Source organism: Dermochelys coriacea, chromosome 14 (genome assembly GCF_009764565.3).
Source record: "Dermochelys coriacea isolate rDerCor1 chromosome 14, rDerCor1.pri.v4, whole genome shotgun sequence".
In the NCBI taxonomy this organism is placed as follows: Eukaryota; Metazoa; Chordata; order Testudines; family Dermochelyidae; genus Dermochelys; species Dermochelys coriacea.
Window position 1 is genome coordinate 6,287,167 of NC_050081.1, and position 16,586 is coordinate 6,303,752.

Here is a 16,586-nt window from a genome sequence, read left to right on the forward strand (position 1 = left end):
CTCTCTCGTGCATTCCTACAACTACAATACCCACGTGCTGAAGTGAAGAAACAGATTGACAGAGCCAGAAGAGTACCCAGAAGTCACTTACTACAGGGCAGGCCCAACAAAGAAAATAACAGAACGCCACTAGCCATCACCTTCAGCCCCCAACTAAAACCTTTCCAACGCATCATCAAGGATCTACAAGCTATCCTGAAGGACGACCCATCACTCTCACAGATCTTGGGAGACAGGCCAGTCCTTGCTTACAGACAGCCCCCCAATCTGAAGCAAATACTCACCAGCAACCACACACCACACAACAGAACCACTAACCCAGGAACCTATCCTTGCAACAAAGCCCGTTGCCAACTCTGTCCACATATCTATTCAGGGGATACCCTCATAGGGCCTAATCACATCAGCCACACTATCAGAGGCTCGTTCACCTGCGCATCTACCAATGTCATATATGCCAACATGTGCCAGCAATGCCCCTCTGCCATGTACATTGGCCAAACTGGACAGTCTCTACGTAAAAGAATGAATGGACACAAATCAGACGTCAAGAATTATAACATTCAAAAACCAGTTAGAGAACACTTCAATCTCTCTGGTCACTCGATCACAGACCTAAGAGTGACTGTTCTTCAACAAAAAGAAAAGGAGTACTTGTGACACCTTAGAGACTAACAAATTTATTGGAGCATAAGCTTTCGTCAGCTACACCTCCCTTCATCGGATGCATTTGGCATCCGATGAAGAGAGCTGTAGCTCACAAAAGCTTATGCTTTAATAAATTTGTTAGTCTCTACGGTGCCACAAGTACTCCTTTTCTTTTTGCGAATACAGCCTCCTACCGCTGCTACTCTGAAAGATGTTTTCTGAGATATCTAAAATGATAAAAGTTGGCCGGGGCGCTGTTGGGATGGCGTTTAAGGTAGCCAGCCCCTGCTTTAGGAGCATTGGTGGGCAAGACACCTCACCTCCCCCATAGGGCTGGCCATGACTTGGGGGGGGTGTGGGGGGCGGGGTAAGAAGAGTTGTTGGGGCATTAACCCGAAGGGGGTGTGGTTTTGGGGGTTACTTGGGCACGGTGGCCCCCAGTAGCGCGGTGGGTGGGGGTGCACGAGGCAGAGAAGTTACAGGGGCGGGGGGTATCCTGCCCACATGGTAGCCTGGGGGGGTGTAGGGGAGTTTCTGGGCTGGAGCCCCCCCTCCCTCAATAGCCTGGGGTACGGGGGGGGAGGGCTCCAGGGGCAGGATTCCCCCCTGTCTCCATAGCCTGGGGGAGACAGGGTAGCCTGATGGGGGGGGGGCTGTCAGCGGGTGCCCCCAGCTCCTGGGGGGGGGGGTTGTGTGGGCAGAGCCCCCTCCCCGGCCCTGTCGTCTGGCCGGGCCACGCCCCCGCAGCCTGCGGCAGCCCCCTGGGCCCATGGAGCCGCGGGCGGCCCCCCCCCAGCGGCCGGGAGCTCGGGGCCCGCTGCCGCAGCCGCCCCGCCCCGCCCCGCCCGGCGGCGGCGGCGAGCGGGGCCCGGCCCCTCCGCTTGCGCCGGGTGGGGGCGGCGAGCTGCGGCCGGGCCCTCGCGAGCGGGCGGGGCGGCCGGTGAGTGCAGCCGCGGGGGGGGGGGGGGTCTCACGGGGACCCCCCCCCAGGCGGGGCGCAAAGCCCGCAGCGTCCTCCCTGCGCCGGGGGGGCCGGAGCCAGCGATCTCCCCGGGCGGGCCAGGGGTCCCCCCCCCCGGCAGGTGTCCTTGGGCGGAGCCCCCGGGCATTGGAAAGCCGCGGGGGGGGGTCTAGGGGTGCGGGGGGGGGGGAAGGATCTGTGGGGGGGGATCATAGAAATGTAGGGCTGGAAGGGGCCCTAAGAAGTTGTGTGTGTGTGTGTGTGTGTGAGAGAGAGAGTGAGTGAGTGAGTGTGTGTGTGTGTGTGTGTGTGTGTTACACGTTGCATATCATTGGCAACACCGTGCTCAGTTTGGCTCCCAGATCTACTGTAATAATTTGTGTGTCTCTCCCGGCTGGTGCGGGCATGACCGATGGATAGGATGTGCCTTTCTACCAGCCCCGAAGGACAGGGGTAGGGCTAACCCCATCCTCCCGGCTGTCTTGTCTTGGTGGTCAGCAAGGATCCATTTGTTTGTGTACCCTTGTGCGTAATACTGCCACTTTTATATACAGAGAGATAGAGAGAGAGAAAGAGAGAGAGCCTGGCCTCTGAGGACCTCCCTGTGCACTGCAAAGGTGCCCCACGAGGTAGGTGAAAATCATTCCCCCCCCCCCCGCCCCATTTTGCAGGTGGGGAAATGGAGGCCCAGAGGGCTGTCGGATTCAAATTATGGGTCTTTAGTCACTTAGATTCAAATGATGGGCCTTTAGTCACGTATAAAACAGAGCTAGCCGGTAGGATGCCACGTACCCATTGGGGAGGAGATTGATTCCCTTTTCTGTATAAATGTTGTTTTAGTGTTTTGTGGTCCAAAGAGTGAATCCCAGACCTGCAAAGCAAGAGGCAGGCTAATAAGCTGGATATTGGAACATTAGCAATGTCTTTGCTTTACATTTATTCGCTCTTGAAAGTCCCTCTCACCCCAGTCCACTATCTATTGTAATGTATCCATGCTGTTACTGTATTGATCTAGGAAAAGAAGGGTGAGAAGCCTAACTGTATGCAAGCGAAACCTTTCATTTCATCAGAGCATTAGCTACTATATATGGTGTTGCATTCTCCCAGAATTGTACAGTAAGCACTATGAAATGTAGTTTCTGCATGTATTTTAGTTCTGATAGACTTGCGTGAGTGTACAAGAGAGAATGTGGAGAAAAAGGGAATCAAGAGAGGGAAATGAAAAATGCAGAGGACCAAGATAGAGCATTTTCCCCAAGTTCACAGGCAAAGAAACAAAGATTGTGCCAGGGAGAGAATTTGTGGTTAGGAATCTGCTAGAAGTCTCTAGGCCGGGAGACCATTTGGTCAGATCAGAGAGGAATAGGAAAGTCTCAGAGCACTGAGAAAGGAAAGAGCCATTGTGTAAACCATTCTCTTAATGCATCTTGGTGGATTATATTTTCAACTGATGTTATCCTGCAATTAAATAATCCTTTCTAACTTGGAGATAAATATATTGTGTTCCACCAACACTCAGGTCTAGCAGGCATTCATGAGAGAGAAAGATGCAATTCTGAGGAAGAATTTTGTTCCTTTGTAAAATTCTTAAATCGAACACCGAGCTTAAAATGTTTGAGAAGCTGGCAGACAGGATGAGGGCATTTCCCTTTTTTATGGTTCTCATGTCTGGTGCCTTCCTCACTGAATGCCCATCAGGGACAATGTACTGTTTATCTCTTCATCCCTACATATAGTGTCATCTTTCTGTGCCAGGGTTTTATTTTTCTTTTGGTGCTGGCTTGGTTGTTGCTTTTCAGCCACACTTCCAAGTGAGGTAGATTGGCACGTTACTTTCACTTTCAGCCTAAACAAACAAACAAGCTAAATTGTGAATGACTATTCTACAGTCTAGCGTTTATTTGTTTTTTCAAGAAAGTCAGTGCAGTTGATGTTGAAAGGCCATTTGGTGAAGAAAATAACCTCTCTCAGCCCCTTTATCTTCTCTTTTTAGTACCGTCCTTGTGCTCCACTGATATAAACGTCCGCATCCCACATGTGACAATAATTTGGGAAGACAGTAATTTTCTGGGCACTGTTTTGACTGAAACACCCCCGGGGCCAGGTAGTCTTGCTTCAAACCACTTCCTTTATCAGTGTTTGCAGGGAAGTCTGGTATATTCTCAGCTATCTGAAATGCAGTTTTATTTTATGCACTTTTGTAGTCCTCCATGAGGATACTTTACAAGAGGTAATATTAAGGATTAATTTAATGCTTTTATTAGAGCATAAGCTTTCGTGAGCTATAGCTCGCTTCATCGGATGCATTCGATGAAGTGAGCTGTAGCTCACAAAAGCTTATGCTCTAATAAATTTGTTAGTCTCTAAGGTGCCACAAGTACTCCTTTTCTTTTTGCGAATACAGACTAACACGGCTGCTACTCTGAAACCTGTCTTTAATGCTTTTGAAGTTATTTTTGCCCCTTAAACTATAATTGGGCAATTTGGTTAATTACCCACTGAATGCATGGAAGTATTTTTACTATAATTGGTCTTAAATGACTATCTGATTAAATGGAAACTGCCAAAGGTATAGGCTACATTTTTATTGACCTTAAAAGAGAGTAAAGTCTCTGATAAAAGAGGGCATACAGATTTAGTCCCCAGGTCTGCAAACCCACAAGGAATAAGTCGGCAGAACTGCTTGGCGGCAAAAGTGTTTGCAGAATCTGATGACTTCTGTAATGTTTGAAATTCAAGAGCAGAATTTAAACAGTGCAAATAAATACAATTAGCAATGCATGTTGTTACAACACTGTTTTTCATTCAGTTTAAAGTAATTGACTTGAAAATCTCTAGAGAAATTTTATCTGCACGTTTCCCCATCAGGTCTAATTATTAATATAGGTTGGCCTTTAAAGAACTTTTGCTTTGTTTTTCTGTTAACAAAGGGAAAAAATAGTGGAGTTTAAAATATAAGGTGGATTTTTTTTTAAATGTGATGCAACATATTCTAAATGGAATCCATCCGGGAAATTTGCTTTTCTGTGAACCTGCAAAAATGACCCTTTAAGGCCTCTGATTGCTGCAACTGAATCTGCGTGGAGGGACCCTTACAGCTTCATGCTGAAGTCAATGTGGTACTGCACAAATGCAAGAATCTGCCTAGATGGATTTGAATTCAGCATCAGGGGCTATATAAGCAGGGAGTAGTCTTGTTCCCCCACCCTGACCCCCATACAAACTTGATATATGCATGTGGCTACAAAGAGTGTGTTTTACTTTGTTTTTGGTGCCACAAGCTAAAATCATGTCAGCTTCAGCTTCATTGAGCCTGTCCTCTTGGTCAGATGATTTCTGAACTCGCAAAAGCAAGTTTCTATAGTTTATCATCATAGTTTAGTGAGTAACCTTAAACCACCTGGTGTCTAAAAGGTCAGAGTAAATGGACATTGTTACATGCACTTTGAGTGTATGGCGGAAAAAAATATTTATCAGTCATAACTATAGAGCATGGAATATAAACCTAAATAGATAATTATTTTATTTTTATTATAACTCTATCACCATTTGTTTTCTGGCACAGAATTTGGGCAATGTCTGTAATTGTTTACAACCTTTTAGTGGCAGAGCATCCCAATACTATGGGCTCTGTTCATTTCAGATAAGGTACTTGCCCAATGTTGTTCCTGTTCCTTTGGAAATAGAGTGCAGAGTTTATTGGCCCTCATGGAAGTTGTACATTTTTCATCCATCCATCTATCGTTTTGAGTTGCCTCATTCTTATGTTGTCATATCCCTCTCCCCTTTTCCTCCTAGTAGAGGATAGATGTATTTTTACAAGTTAGTAGCTAGGAGGGTGCTAAACCATGATACATGCTTCACCCTCCTCTTAAGGATGCGGTGTCATCTCTTTATGCCGTCAGCCACCGTTGGCTCACGGAGAAAGGGAGTGAAGGTGGTAATGCTAATCATTTAGAATGGCTTATGTCTTTAAAGTGGTGTGCAAACATAAACAATTCTCATAACATCTCTGTTATGGAGGTAACTACTGTAGTTCCTGTTTTACAACTGAGGAAATAGAGACACGAAGAGGTTAAATGAGTTGCCCAAAGCCTGACAGCAAGTCAGTGGACTAAAAATCCAAGCGTGATCTCCAATCTTGTGTGTGGTCTACTAGATAACTCTCTGGAGCTGTTTGTTTGAAGAATGTGTTCAGATCTGCTTCTCCAAAGGACAGTGCTCAGCACTTTATACCCCATGGAGCCAACCTAACCAGGGTCACATGAAGGAGATAAGAATTGGTAGTCTTCTAGAAATTCACACATGAGATACGTTCAGTAGATTGAACAACTTTTATAATTGGATGCTTTTCTCTTCTTCCTTGCATGCTGTGATCATAGTGAAGTAGTTAACAAAGCTGCCTTTTACATTATCATTAGGTTTCAGTTACTGCACTATTGGGGTGAAGGGGGGTTATTGACGCCACTTAGAAGTATTGTTTCAGACTGTCTGCAAACACAGGCACGCCCCTCGCTGCATCATTTTATCCTTGGGTGTGAAGGTTTTTTCCTTTCGGGCTAAAGGTTTATTTATTTCTTTAATATGAAAATTTATTTGCTGGAATAGAAGATTGTATTCTCAAAAAGACATATCAGAATGCCAAGCTGCCATAAGGCAGCCCAATGCGACATCTGTCTTGTAATTGCAAAATGTGTCTAGGGTGTGTATCTGTGCAAATTTCTTAATTTAATGTGGGATTGGGTTTACACAATGGAAAACGGTTTATCAGTGGTATAGAACAATATAATTTAGCTGGCACATGGTTTCTCTTTTTTACATTAAAAAAAACTTGAATAGGTACGACTAATAGTTGTCACTTCAAATGCTTTTTTGGTTTATTTTTTAAACAGGCTACTCTTGAAAAATGGCCACAGAAACTGCAGGAGTGTGGAGACAAACCAAAGCTCTCTTATTCAAGAACTACCTTGTTAAATGCAGGACTAAGAAGAGTAGTGTGCAGGTAGGTTACGTGATCATTTACTGGCCTCTATGTCTGTGTCTGATTATGGTTGAAAAATTAGCTGACTTAGAAACAAAACTAAGCTTTGTTAAATTGTCTCTGATTATTGAGGAAATAACTGATTAGTCTGAGCTCAGATTTGAAATACATTGGCTCCTTCAATCGTACTTTGGCAAGAAATGCTTTATAGAAATAGTCTTGCTCTGTGTCTTTGTGTATGGATGTGTAATTTCAGTTTCTCTATTCACTTTCTAGAGAGTATAACTGACCAATTGGGGTAAAATAACATTACTTATTTTAGGGCAGAATTACATGTAGTAAAATAATACTGATAAAGTACAAGATTAAGTTTAGAATGGCTATTATTTATCAGGGAAAGCTTGTTACTGATAAGAGCAATTAGGTAATAGAACTGCCTGTTGGAGTTCCTTGTAAGAACCGTTCAAGCAAATGTTTGCAAATAGTTTAAATGATAATTAAGAATATAATGTTGTTGAGAATAACATCATAATACTTCAGAGTGCTATCTCATCGTTTATCCTTGAATGTCAAAGCAAATTATAAAACATTAATGAAGCCTTATAATGCCAATTTTGCTGATGGGGAAATAGTTGCAGGCAGACTAAGTGACTTACCCCGTGTCAGGTTGCATGAGAGTGGCAGAACTAGAAAGAGCATTCACAGCTATAACCCTCCATTCCAGCACATGAACTATATAAGTACACATAACTCTGGAAGTCAGGATTGAGAGGTACCTTTGTGTAATGTTAACATGAGCCCAAAACATCACCAGAGAACAATAAATACAATGATTAAAATATTGGGAGTATTTGTGATATCATTTCTAAAATTTACCTATTTTAAAATTTTGCTTAACAGCTCTATTATGTGATGTACCTGGATTTTTAGGGGGAAGTTCAAGGGTCAACAAGACAACATTTAACTTACTTGTTTGGCAAGACAAGGCTTGGCTTGACTTGCTTAACTGTTCCATGGCTGGAAATATATATGAGTTCTTTTTCATTTTCAGATCATGCAAATGTTAAGTTTATACCAAAAGCCAAATCATGTTCTAGATAAGAGACCAGACAACAAAACATCTGAAGCCAAATTCTGCCATCCGCTTCATCCATGTAACTTCACCAGTTTCATTGTAACTGAGCACAGAGATTGCTCTTTGGTTTATAACTTCTTAGGAGTTGGAATGGTGCACTTGCATCCTAAAATGGCTTCCCAAGTTATCACTGCAGGTTAACAAAATCCCATGGCTGTGTCACAGCAACAGCCAGGATTGAAATGATTTTTTATGTAGTGCAATAAATGTGCAGGAAGCTTTACAATCAAATAATTTGAAAAGGACACAGTCTCTTCTTGAAGCGTTTATAATTTAAGTAAACTTCAGGAGAAATTTTTATTGTCTTGTTTTTTGTTGTTGTTTTTTCAACAGGAAATCCTTTTTCCACTATTTTTTTTATTTTGGCTTATATTAATGAGCATGATGCATCCGAATAGGAAGTTTGGCGAGGTGCCCAACACTGATCTTGGTACTTTAGATCGCTCCATGCTCTTGGACTTCATTCTTGGATACACACCAGTGACAAACATGACAAGAAAAATCATGCAGAAAGTGTCTTTTGAATATTTTGCAGATGGTATTGTATTTATTTTATTCTTCCACATCTCATGGTTTTTTTTGTGTTTAGGTGGAAAATAAGGGTGGAAAATGGGGTGATGCTTTGAATGGCTGATCAAACTTGTCCTCTTCAGGTAGATTAGACAGTATTTCTCCCCTCTACTGCTGAGATCTTGAAGGGACTGTGATATCATCCTTCTCTGCTTCAGCTGATGAGCATTGTGTGATGCCAGTCATGCTCAATCTTGTAGCCCTTCTTCACACCAGTGGTCCCACTGAAGTCCAGGATCTGAGTGAGGGTTTCAGGATTGGGCTTAGTATCGTCAAACTGAAAAGATTCTGTCTCACGCTAACAGATTTACTGAGAGCTGTTGTACGGTAAATTAAGGAAGATATCAGTTTATTTTAACTAGGGCTTTCAGGTTTAGATTATGTGAGTAGCACCACGTCAATATCTGGTTTTGAAACTGATGAAAAAAAACACAGTTAAGTGGTGCCTCTTCTACAGAGCTGACACAGCTGTGTGGCTGAAACTGATTCTACCCCCAAAAACTCGTATGAACTTGTAGCTTAGGTGATGCCTCTGGTACGAACTGATATGACTGCCAAGAGGAAAAGAATCACAGATACTATGACCTGAAACTTTCATTTCCTTGGTTTCCTGATCTGCTAGTTTCAAGTTCTTTCTGATGAATTTCACATTTGGGAGTGACGCGTGGCTTCTTATCACAACAATAAATGTTTGAGTCCCTGGAAAATTTCACTTTTTCATTTTTAAAATGTATTTTCCTTTAAAAAATCATACAAAACTTGTCAAGGGCTGAGACTTAAATCCAGGCTCCATTGAAGTGAATGGGAAATAGTCTCATAAATTTTAATGGGACCAAAATTTGGCCCTAAATACTGAAAACAAGTAGCCCTATTTAGAAATGACACAATCTTTGCTTAAAATACATAGTCCACTTTTGATTGTTTTTCTCACACAAGCATTCTGATATAATTCTAATTTTTAATATTTTGCAGGTGTAATTACAGAAGAATTTTTCAGTGAAAAAGAGTTGCAAGAGGCTAGTACTGTTAACCCCTCCAACTTTGTTGGTGTAGTTTTCAAAGATTCTGTGTCCTACCAACTTAGATTCTTTCCTGGTGCTGTCACAGTGTCTTCTATCAATGTAGAATCAAGAGGTAAATATACATGCTACTTTTAAGGCATTTAACTTGAAAATTTCACCTACTTTTTTTATGATGTCACATGTGATGCTAAGTGCAGACTTTGCTACCTCACGTGTTATCACAAGAAAGCCAAAGAGCATTAACAGTGGGTGGCATTAGCATCAATACAATATGAAGGGGGGGGGAAAGCTGGTTTTTCACTCTTCGGGGTATTTTGATGCACAGGAGATGTGCTGGACTACATAATTGATTGGGAAACTCCCTCAAAAAGCTAGGAGTCCTCTTCCTGTACTGGGAATGGTTGCAGGGATAGTTAAGGCACAAATGAACTCTGCATTAGATGATCATCTTTCTGTATCAGTAATAATTTGGTTGTATTTATAGGTGACAATATTACATGGTTCTTCACAAGCATGTAAAAAACAAGTGGTGAAAACGTAGGGCAGTGGGAGTTTTTTTAGCACCAGGATTTCAGCCTAGGTCCCTGCTTTGAGAAGCTCTGAAAAGTACAAAACAGCTCAAAACATGAAACACTCTAGTGATAGCCCCAGCATCTTCAGCAACTCCTCCACCACAAGAGGGTATGTTCTTGCAGATAACCTTGTTTTCCTCTTACCTTTGTTTAAGAACACTGGAAATATGTTCTTCAAAGGGTAAAGTGTAGACAGTCCAAACCTTTTAAAAAAAAAAAAAAGTAGTCTGTATTTCACACACAGCTTTTCACCATTAGAAGATTATCTTAAAGTTGTATTTTAATTTTAGGAATGATTACCTGTGAAGTTAATAACTTCCCATGAAAATGTTATGATAGAATTCACAGTTTGGTCTCGTTCTCACCATTTCATTTCCTTGGCTTTTTCAGTCCATGTGTGAATCTTTTTTTGGAATCCTTTTTTGTTCTCTCATAACTGCAAAACAGTTTGGTTTTCATTAAAGTAACTTTGCAGGTTTCTGTCCATAGTAAAGAGTAGTGGTTCTCAATCTTCACCCTACAAAGTGGCTGAAAAATTATCCTATGATTGGTTATATCGTATTATCCTTGTAATAATAGCCATCGGTTTGTGATGTTGTCGTTGGCTTTATGGTATATCTATCAAGTTTTATGTCTGCTTTAGAGAAAAATGTCTTTTTATTATAGTGCTTTAAATGAGATTTTGTTGGCTTTAAAATATCTTTATTTTTCCATAGCCAGTTGTTCCAGTTTATCAAACGGATGTGAATCTGTTACATACTGGTACTCAGGATTTGCAGCTCTACAGGCTTGTATCGATGCAGCAATAATACAGGTAAATCTAGAGAAGTAAAATGAAAAGGCAGAATTGCTTAAATAGCTTTTGGTTTGGTATTCTTGTAATGAGATTTTTTTTTTGTCTTGTTAGGCTATGTCTACACTACAGCCTATGTCGGCAAAATTTACGTCGCTCAGTGGTGTAAATATCCTCCCCCCCTCCCCCGAGCAAAGTAAATTAAACCAGCATAAGTGCTTGTGTGCACAGCACTATGTCAGCAGGACATAGCTTCTGCTGCTTGCAGAGATGGGTTTTTTAATGCCGACAGGAGAGTGCTCTCCCATCAGCACAGAGTATCTTCACCAGATGCACTGCAGAGGCACAATGTATCTGTACAGCTGTGCTGCTGTGGCATTGTATGTAGAGACATGGCGTTAGTTTCTTAATATGAAATAGGGTTCTCAAACTGGTCTACAACGGATTAACAAAATGTTTCCTGAGACATAAGGTGGGAGAGGTAATATCTTTTATTGGACCAGCTTCTGGAGGAGAAAGAGCTTTTGATCTCTTCTTCAGGTCTGAGAAGGTAATTGGAGAGTCAAAGCTAAATAAAAGGTTGACCAGATTGTTACGTATAAGGAGTAACGCATGTTGTAAAAAAAATATTCAAAATGAAGTGAGCAATTAATACCTCTGCAGTCATCGGACAGTGTAGAATTAATGGGCTACAGATTGTTGTATTGAGATATAAAATCAGTGCCTACTGAATCCATGATTTTTGCTGTCTAGCAGAGTTATGAATTTAAGTTCCGGGGCTCATCTTTTGAAGGTGTTGCTCAGGTTTCCTTTGAGGATGAGGACTGAGAGGGCAGGTATGGTGTAATTGTTTTGTGAGAAGCGTTCACACACAGGTGGATGGATCTTTTATTATTTTTCTGCAAGAGTTCATTCATGAGTGTAGTGATTGTGTGGTTTAACCTGCATAGTAGTTGTTGGGGCATTTGATGAAGTACATCACATATGACAGGCATGTGTAGGACCTGTGGATCTTGAAAGGTGTGTTGTGGGGGGTATTGATCATTGTAGCAGTGGAAATATGGCTGCAGGTTTTGCATCTGTTGCTATGGTAGGTCTGGTGCTGCTTCAAGTTAGTGTTTGCTGGTCTGTGACAGGTTTCAGAGTAGCAGCCGTGTTAGTCTGTATTCGCAAAAAGAAAAGGAGTACTTGTGGCACCTTAGAGACTAACAAATTTATTAGAGCATAAGCTTTCGTGAGCTACAGCTCACTTCATCGGATGCATTTCGGTCTGTGAGGAACTTGCTTCTGATGATGAGATTGGCAAGGGTTGGGGTGATGTTTGAAGGCTAGAAGAGGGGGTTCAGGAAAGATTTCTTTCAAGATGTGTTCCCCTTTGACTTCCTTGCATTTTTGTAATATTTTTGCACCGAGTGTTCACATCTAAATGAATGGCACTACTGATTGTACATTGTTATGCATCTAAATACGAGAGTGTGATGTGTATGCAATGGCAGTCATTAAATGTTAGCACTTGCCAACAGTTAGTTAGCACAGAATGGTATTTGGGCTAGGATAGCAAGGTAAGCAAGGGTTTTTCTTGCTCTGGTGGCTCAATCTTCTGTATCTATTTTATATGGTCTGTCATTAAATGTGAGCCTTTTAAATTTTTAATTGACTTAATGCTGCAACTTATTTCTGTTTTAAAATAAATGGTTTGCCAACACTGGTTTGTAACGATAGATTGTTTTAATGGATGCACGCTTAATACCAGTCTGAGTGGCGATTAGGCCATGTGTCCCCCTAATGATGGATTTCTAAAAGGTTTGGGACAGAAGACATAAACGAAACAGATTTTTGGTAGCCAAGAAATTGGGGGTAATTCTCATTCCACAAAACACGTTTTTATTCCAATGATATTGTAACTGTATGAACTGTATCCAGTGTTGGAATTAAGACCTAGCTGTTAGTGGGGGTTGTAGTTATGTTAGAGCTGCGTGTTTGGTGATACAGCAAGCTTACACCTCGTATAGATAAAAAGATGCCTAGAAAAATCTTAAGTTAGAGAGTAGTTCCCATGGCAGACCATGAAAGGACGTGAAAACTTTGGACTGTGTATCTAAGATGCATAAAGCTTTTGCAGAACAAAAGTGACAGATATGGAAATTTTGAAAGGTAGCATTACTTACCCCCACTGCTTTACTTTTGGAGTCTTTACAATATGTACCATAAATACTCGCATTGGTAATATCAGTGGTGAAATGTCAATAGCATTGAATGCAGTTAGTGCTTTGCCACAGCCCTGTTAACTTCACTTTTGATGACTGCAATAGTTAAGATCTTGAACATAATACCATTTTCTAAAAATTCTTAGTGGGGAGTGTGTAACGGTTCTCACAAGTTGAGGTTTTGAGCTTTTCTGTAATAATCAGACATGCAGGTCTGGACAGTGGATACCATGGTGTCCTACTAGCAAATGTCAGCTTTCTCTAAAGAGAGTTAATCCAGTTGCATATGCCAGTCTTGCAGTGGGATGAAGCTTCTACCTTGCTGAACTGAAGTTCTTAATTGTTTTACTATCTAACATCCGTTTAAGTGATATAGGGTGGCATGGATTGGTTTGATTTGTTCCTGGTTAGTGTTTGTTTTGAATTCTATTCCACTACTTCTTTCTAGTTCTAGTTGCTATTTGCACAGGTGAGTCCCCTTATTAGGAGATGGACATCCTAAAGTTTTGTTCACTCGCTTTCTCCATCATCCCAGAGAAGGTCGTGTTTCCCTACTTTTTGAACTATGATATTCTGGGACTTTGTGTGATTTAGGCCCCAGACCTACACACACACAAGCACGTATTTAAAGTCTCAGGGAAGTTTGTGAGCCTACTTATGTCAGTAAAGTTTGGTATGTGTGTAAATGCCTCCAGGATTGGGTCTTACATTAACAGGTGAATGCTTTCTGGGGGTATTTGGGGGTTGGTTTGTTTTTTTTCGGTTTGTGGAGCTGTAAAATCAAAACTGATTTAAAATATTCTTTCACTTTGTTCTTAGCTGAAGACTAATCATTCAGTTTGGGAAGAACTGGAATCAACTAAAGCTATTATTATGGGAGAGGCTGCTGATATGAAAATTGATTATTTTCCTCGAGCAATTATTTTAATTTACCTAATAATAGCTTTCTCACCCTTTGGGTACTATTTGGCAATTCATATTGTGGCAGAAAAGGAGAAGAAGTTGAAGGAATTTTTAAAGATAATGGGCCTTCATGACACCGCCTTTTGGTATGTGACTATACAACAAAACTCTTATTCTAAATAAATATAGTAAATGTCATGTTGTCTTATAATAAATCTTTAAAATTCACCAATTGATTACTGTTCATCTTCTTTTTAGGCTATTGTAATATTGATGAGAATGTTGGGCAAGTCTTGCTTAAACACAGTTATAATAGCATAAAGTTTGTGCCTGTTTGAAAAGCAAATGTCATAATGATGATGCTTCATCTAAAACCTCATATATATTTCCATTATTCTTCTGCTTTATATCACAGAAATGTAGGACTGGAAGGGACCTTGACAGGTCAGCTAGTCCAGTCCCACGCACTGAGGCAGGACTAAGTATTATGTAGACCATCCTTGAGAGGTGTTTGTCTAACGTGTTCTTAAAAACCTCCAATGATGGAGATTCCACATATTTCCTGAAAGGTGTTGCTCAGAACAGGACACAACACTCCAGTTGAGGCCTTACCAGTGCTGAACAGAGTAGAAGAATTACTTCTCATGTCTTGCTTATAACATTCCTGCTAATAGATCACAGAATATTTGCTTTTTTTGCAGCAGTATTACATTGTTGACTCATATTTAGTTTATGATCCACTATAACCCCAGATCCTTTTCCGCAGTACTCCTTCCTCAGCAGTCATTTCGCATTTTGTATTTGTGCAGTTGAACCTTCCTTCCTAACTGGACATATAGAAATCCCTCAAAAATATACCAGATGCCTGATGTGAATAAATAAGATGCTGCGTGCATGAGCTATATTTTTTCCTCCTTTTAACTCAGTAACTTCTTTTTCCTGATGTTCAGTTGGACAAGTGACAGTCTCCTTTCCACTCACATCAGTTCCAGTATGTGGATTGGATGAATACTGCTGTAGTATTGTGACCTATGTGAGAGAGAAATCTGTGCAGAAGACATTCAGATTTTAAAGTGCATCCTCTTTAATGATTGGTATTCTATCATGTAATGCCTATTCTTCCATGTCACAGGTGTGCTCATTTTAATACAGTATGGTTGTAGGGGAACAAATGAGCTTAGCTTAGTTTTGCATGCCCAATAATGGTGGCCATTGGTGTACTAGAGCTGTATCCTACAAAAAGCTACCACCAAATATAATCCTTTTTTACAGTGAATAGTTCAGTTGGATTGTTCGCAATAATAAATGCTGTTTGCATGATCGAGCCCTTAATTTAGAATATTAGCAGACTACTTTCTCCCCACCCCCCAGTCACTATTTCTTGATACATGTGGCCAAGTCGCTTCCCTTTGCTGCTTTAGGGAACCTCTCTATAAAACGCATCCCTGCAGACATGTTACTTAGGTAGTGTTTGTGCAGCATTTTGAAATTTGAAAGCACTATAAAAGGGCTAATCTAGTGAGTTGTTAGGTAAGTAAAATATGTCACACTTCTTATCCTTTTACAGGCTGCATCTGTTCCCTAAGAAAGAAATTGTTCTCTGACTTTTCAACAAAGTTTATTTTATATAGAAGAATATTGTGTTACTGGACTGACTAGGGCATTAAAATTTAAGTAGCATTTTCTTTAATTATTGAAAGCTGCTCCTCACTGACCCTGTTTCAATTAAATGAGGGAATTAATTATGGAAATTACAAAATTACAGAACAATGTTTTGCTTTATTTTGATGCAATTAGTATGAAAGTACATGTAATGATGCTTAGAATAATATTTGCACTTAGAGACCTCCTTTCCTCTGAGACTCTGGCACATTGTTTTGCTTCCCTTTTGTGCAGCATTCTGGAATATTAAAGAATTGTAACTTTGAATTATTCCAGTACAATAATTTAGTTAATGTAGGAATTTTCCCTGTTTTTTCCTTTTCTTCCAGGCTGTCTTGGGTTCTACTGTACACAACTCTGATTTTTGTCATGTCCATTCTCATGGCAGTCATTGCAACAGCCTCTTCACTATTTCCCCAAAGTAGCTCCTTTGTGATATTTCTTCTTTTTTTCCTGTATGGAATATCCTCAGTAAGTGTTTCGTGAATTCAATTTGTCTGTGGTTCATTGAGGTCACTCTCTCCAATGTGCTTCTTCCCATCCGCTGTTTTCCCCCATTCTAGACATGTTTCCCTACCCCAAATAGTAAACAGCTGCCTTTATCACACCATTCTCTTTATTCTCACAATTGTTTTGGGAGGTTTTTATGTAGCTTCTCATGTCACGTACTCAGGTGGCCACTTGAACCCCACAGTATTTGAATTTACAGAAGTATTTATTAAATCTCTTATGATTTGAATAGGAGATACCACAGATGCAGAAATGTACTAAAATCAAATATCATGGGATTTTTTTAAAAGGTTTATTATTCCTGCTTATTTTAGCCCACTACTTCATGTATGGCTCAGTCTCCCAAAATGCCCAGTACTCTGGTTTGTGGTGGTGGTGTAGCTGTGTTGGTCCCAGCATATGAGACACGCAAGACAGGTGTGGTAAAAATCTTTATTGGACCTACTTCTGTTGGTGGAAGGCAGAAACTTTCAAACTTCACAGAGCTCTTCTTCACCCAAGAATTGAAAGATATCATTAAACCCTTCTCCAAACAACTTCAAGAGAAACTTTACAACTTCATACCCCATAAATCCACCCCAGGGACCATCTGCATGCTCTGCAAGATACACAAACAAGGGAA

General features: G+C 40.8%; 1 protein-coding gene across 4 annotated transcripts in view; it reads left to right on the forward strand.

The window, feature by feature from the left end:
* Positions 1 to 1,525: 1,525 nt before the first annotated feature.
* Positions 1,526 to 16,586, forward strand: part of ABCA5 (ATP binding cassette subfamily A member 5) — a 58,916-nt gene continuing 43,855 nt past the window's right edge. The window contains exons 1-8 of one of the 4 annotated variants that reach the window (XM_038372362.2): positions 1,526 to 1,588; positions 2,164 to 2,238; positions 6,502 to 6,611; positions 8,059 to 8,263; positions 9,268 to 9,429; positions 10,606 to 10,703; positions 13,709 to 13,938; positions 15,784 to 15,925. In XM_038372362.2, the coding sequence (XP_038228290.1) occupies positions 6,516 to 6,611; positions 8,059 to 8,263; positions 9,268 to 9,429; positions 10,606 to 10,703; positions 13,709 to 13,938; positions 15,784 to 15,925 (933 nt within the window). In that variant the 5' untranslated portion in view covers positions 1,526 to 1,588; positions 2,164 to 2,238; positions 6,502 to 6,515. The remainder of the gene's footprint in view (positions 1,589 to 2,163; positions 2,239 to 6,501; positions 6,612 to 8,058; positions 8,264 to 9,267; positions 9,430 to 10,605; positions 10,704 to 13,708; positions 13,939 to 15,783; positions 15,926 to 16,586) is intronic. The other 3 variants (XM_043496425.1, XM_043496427.1, XM_043496426.1) reach the window with 3 other exon arrangements.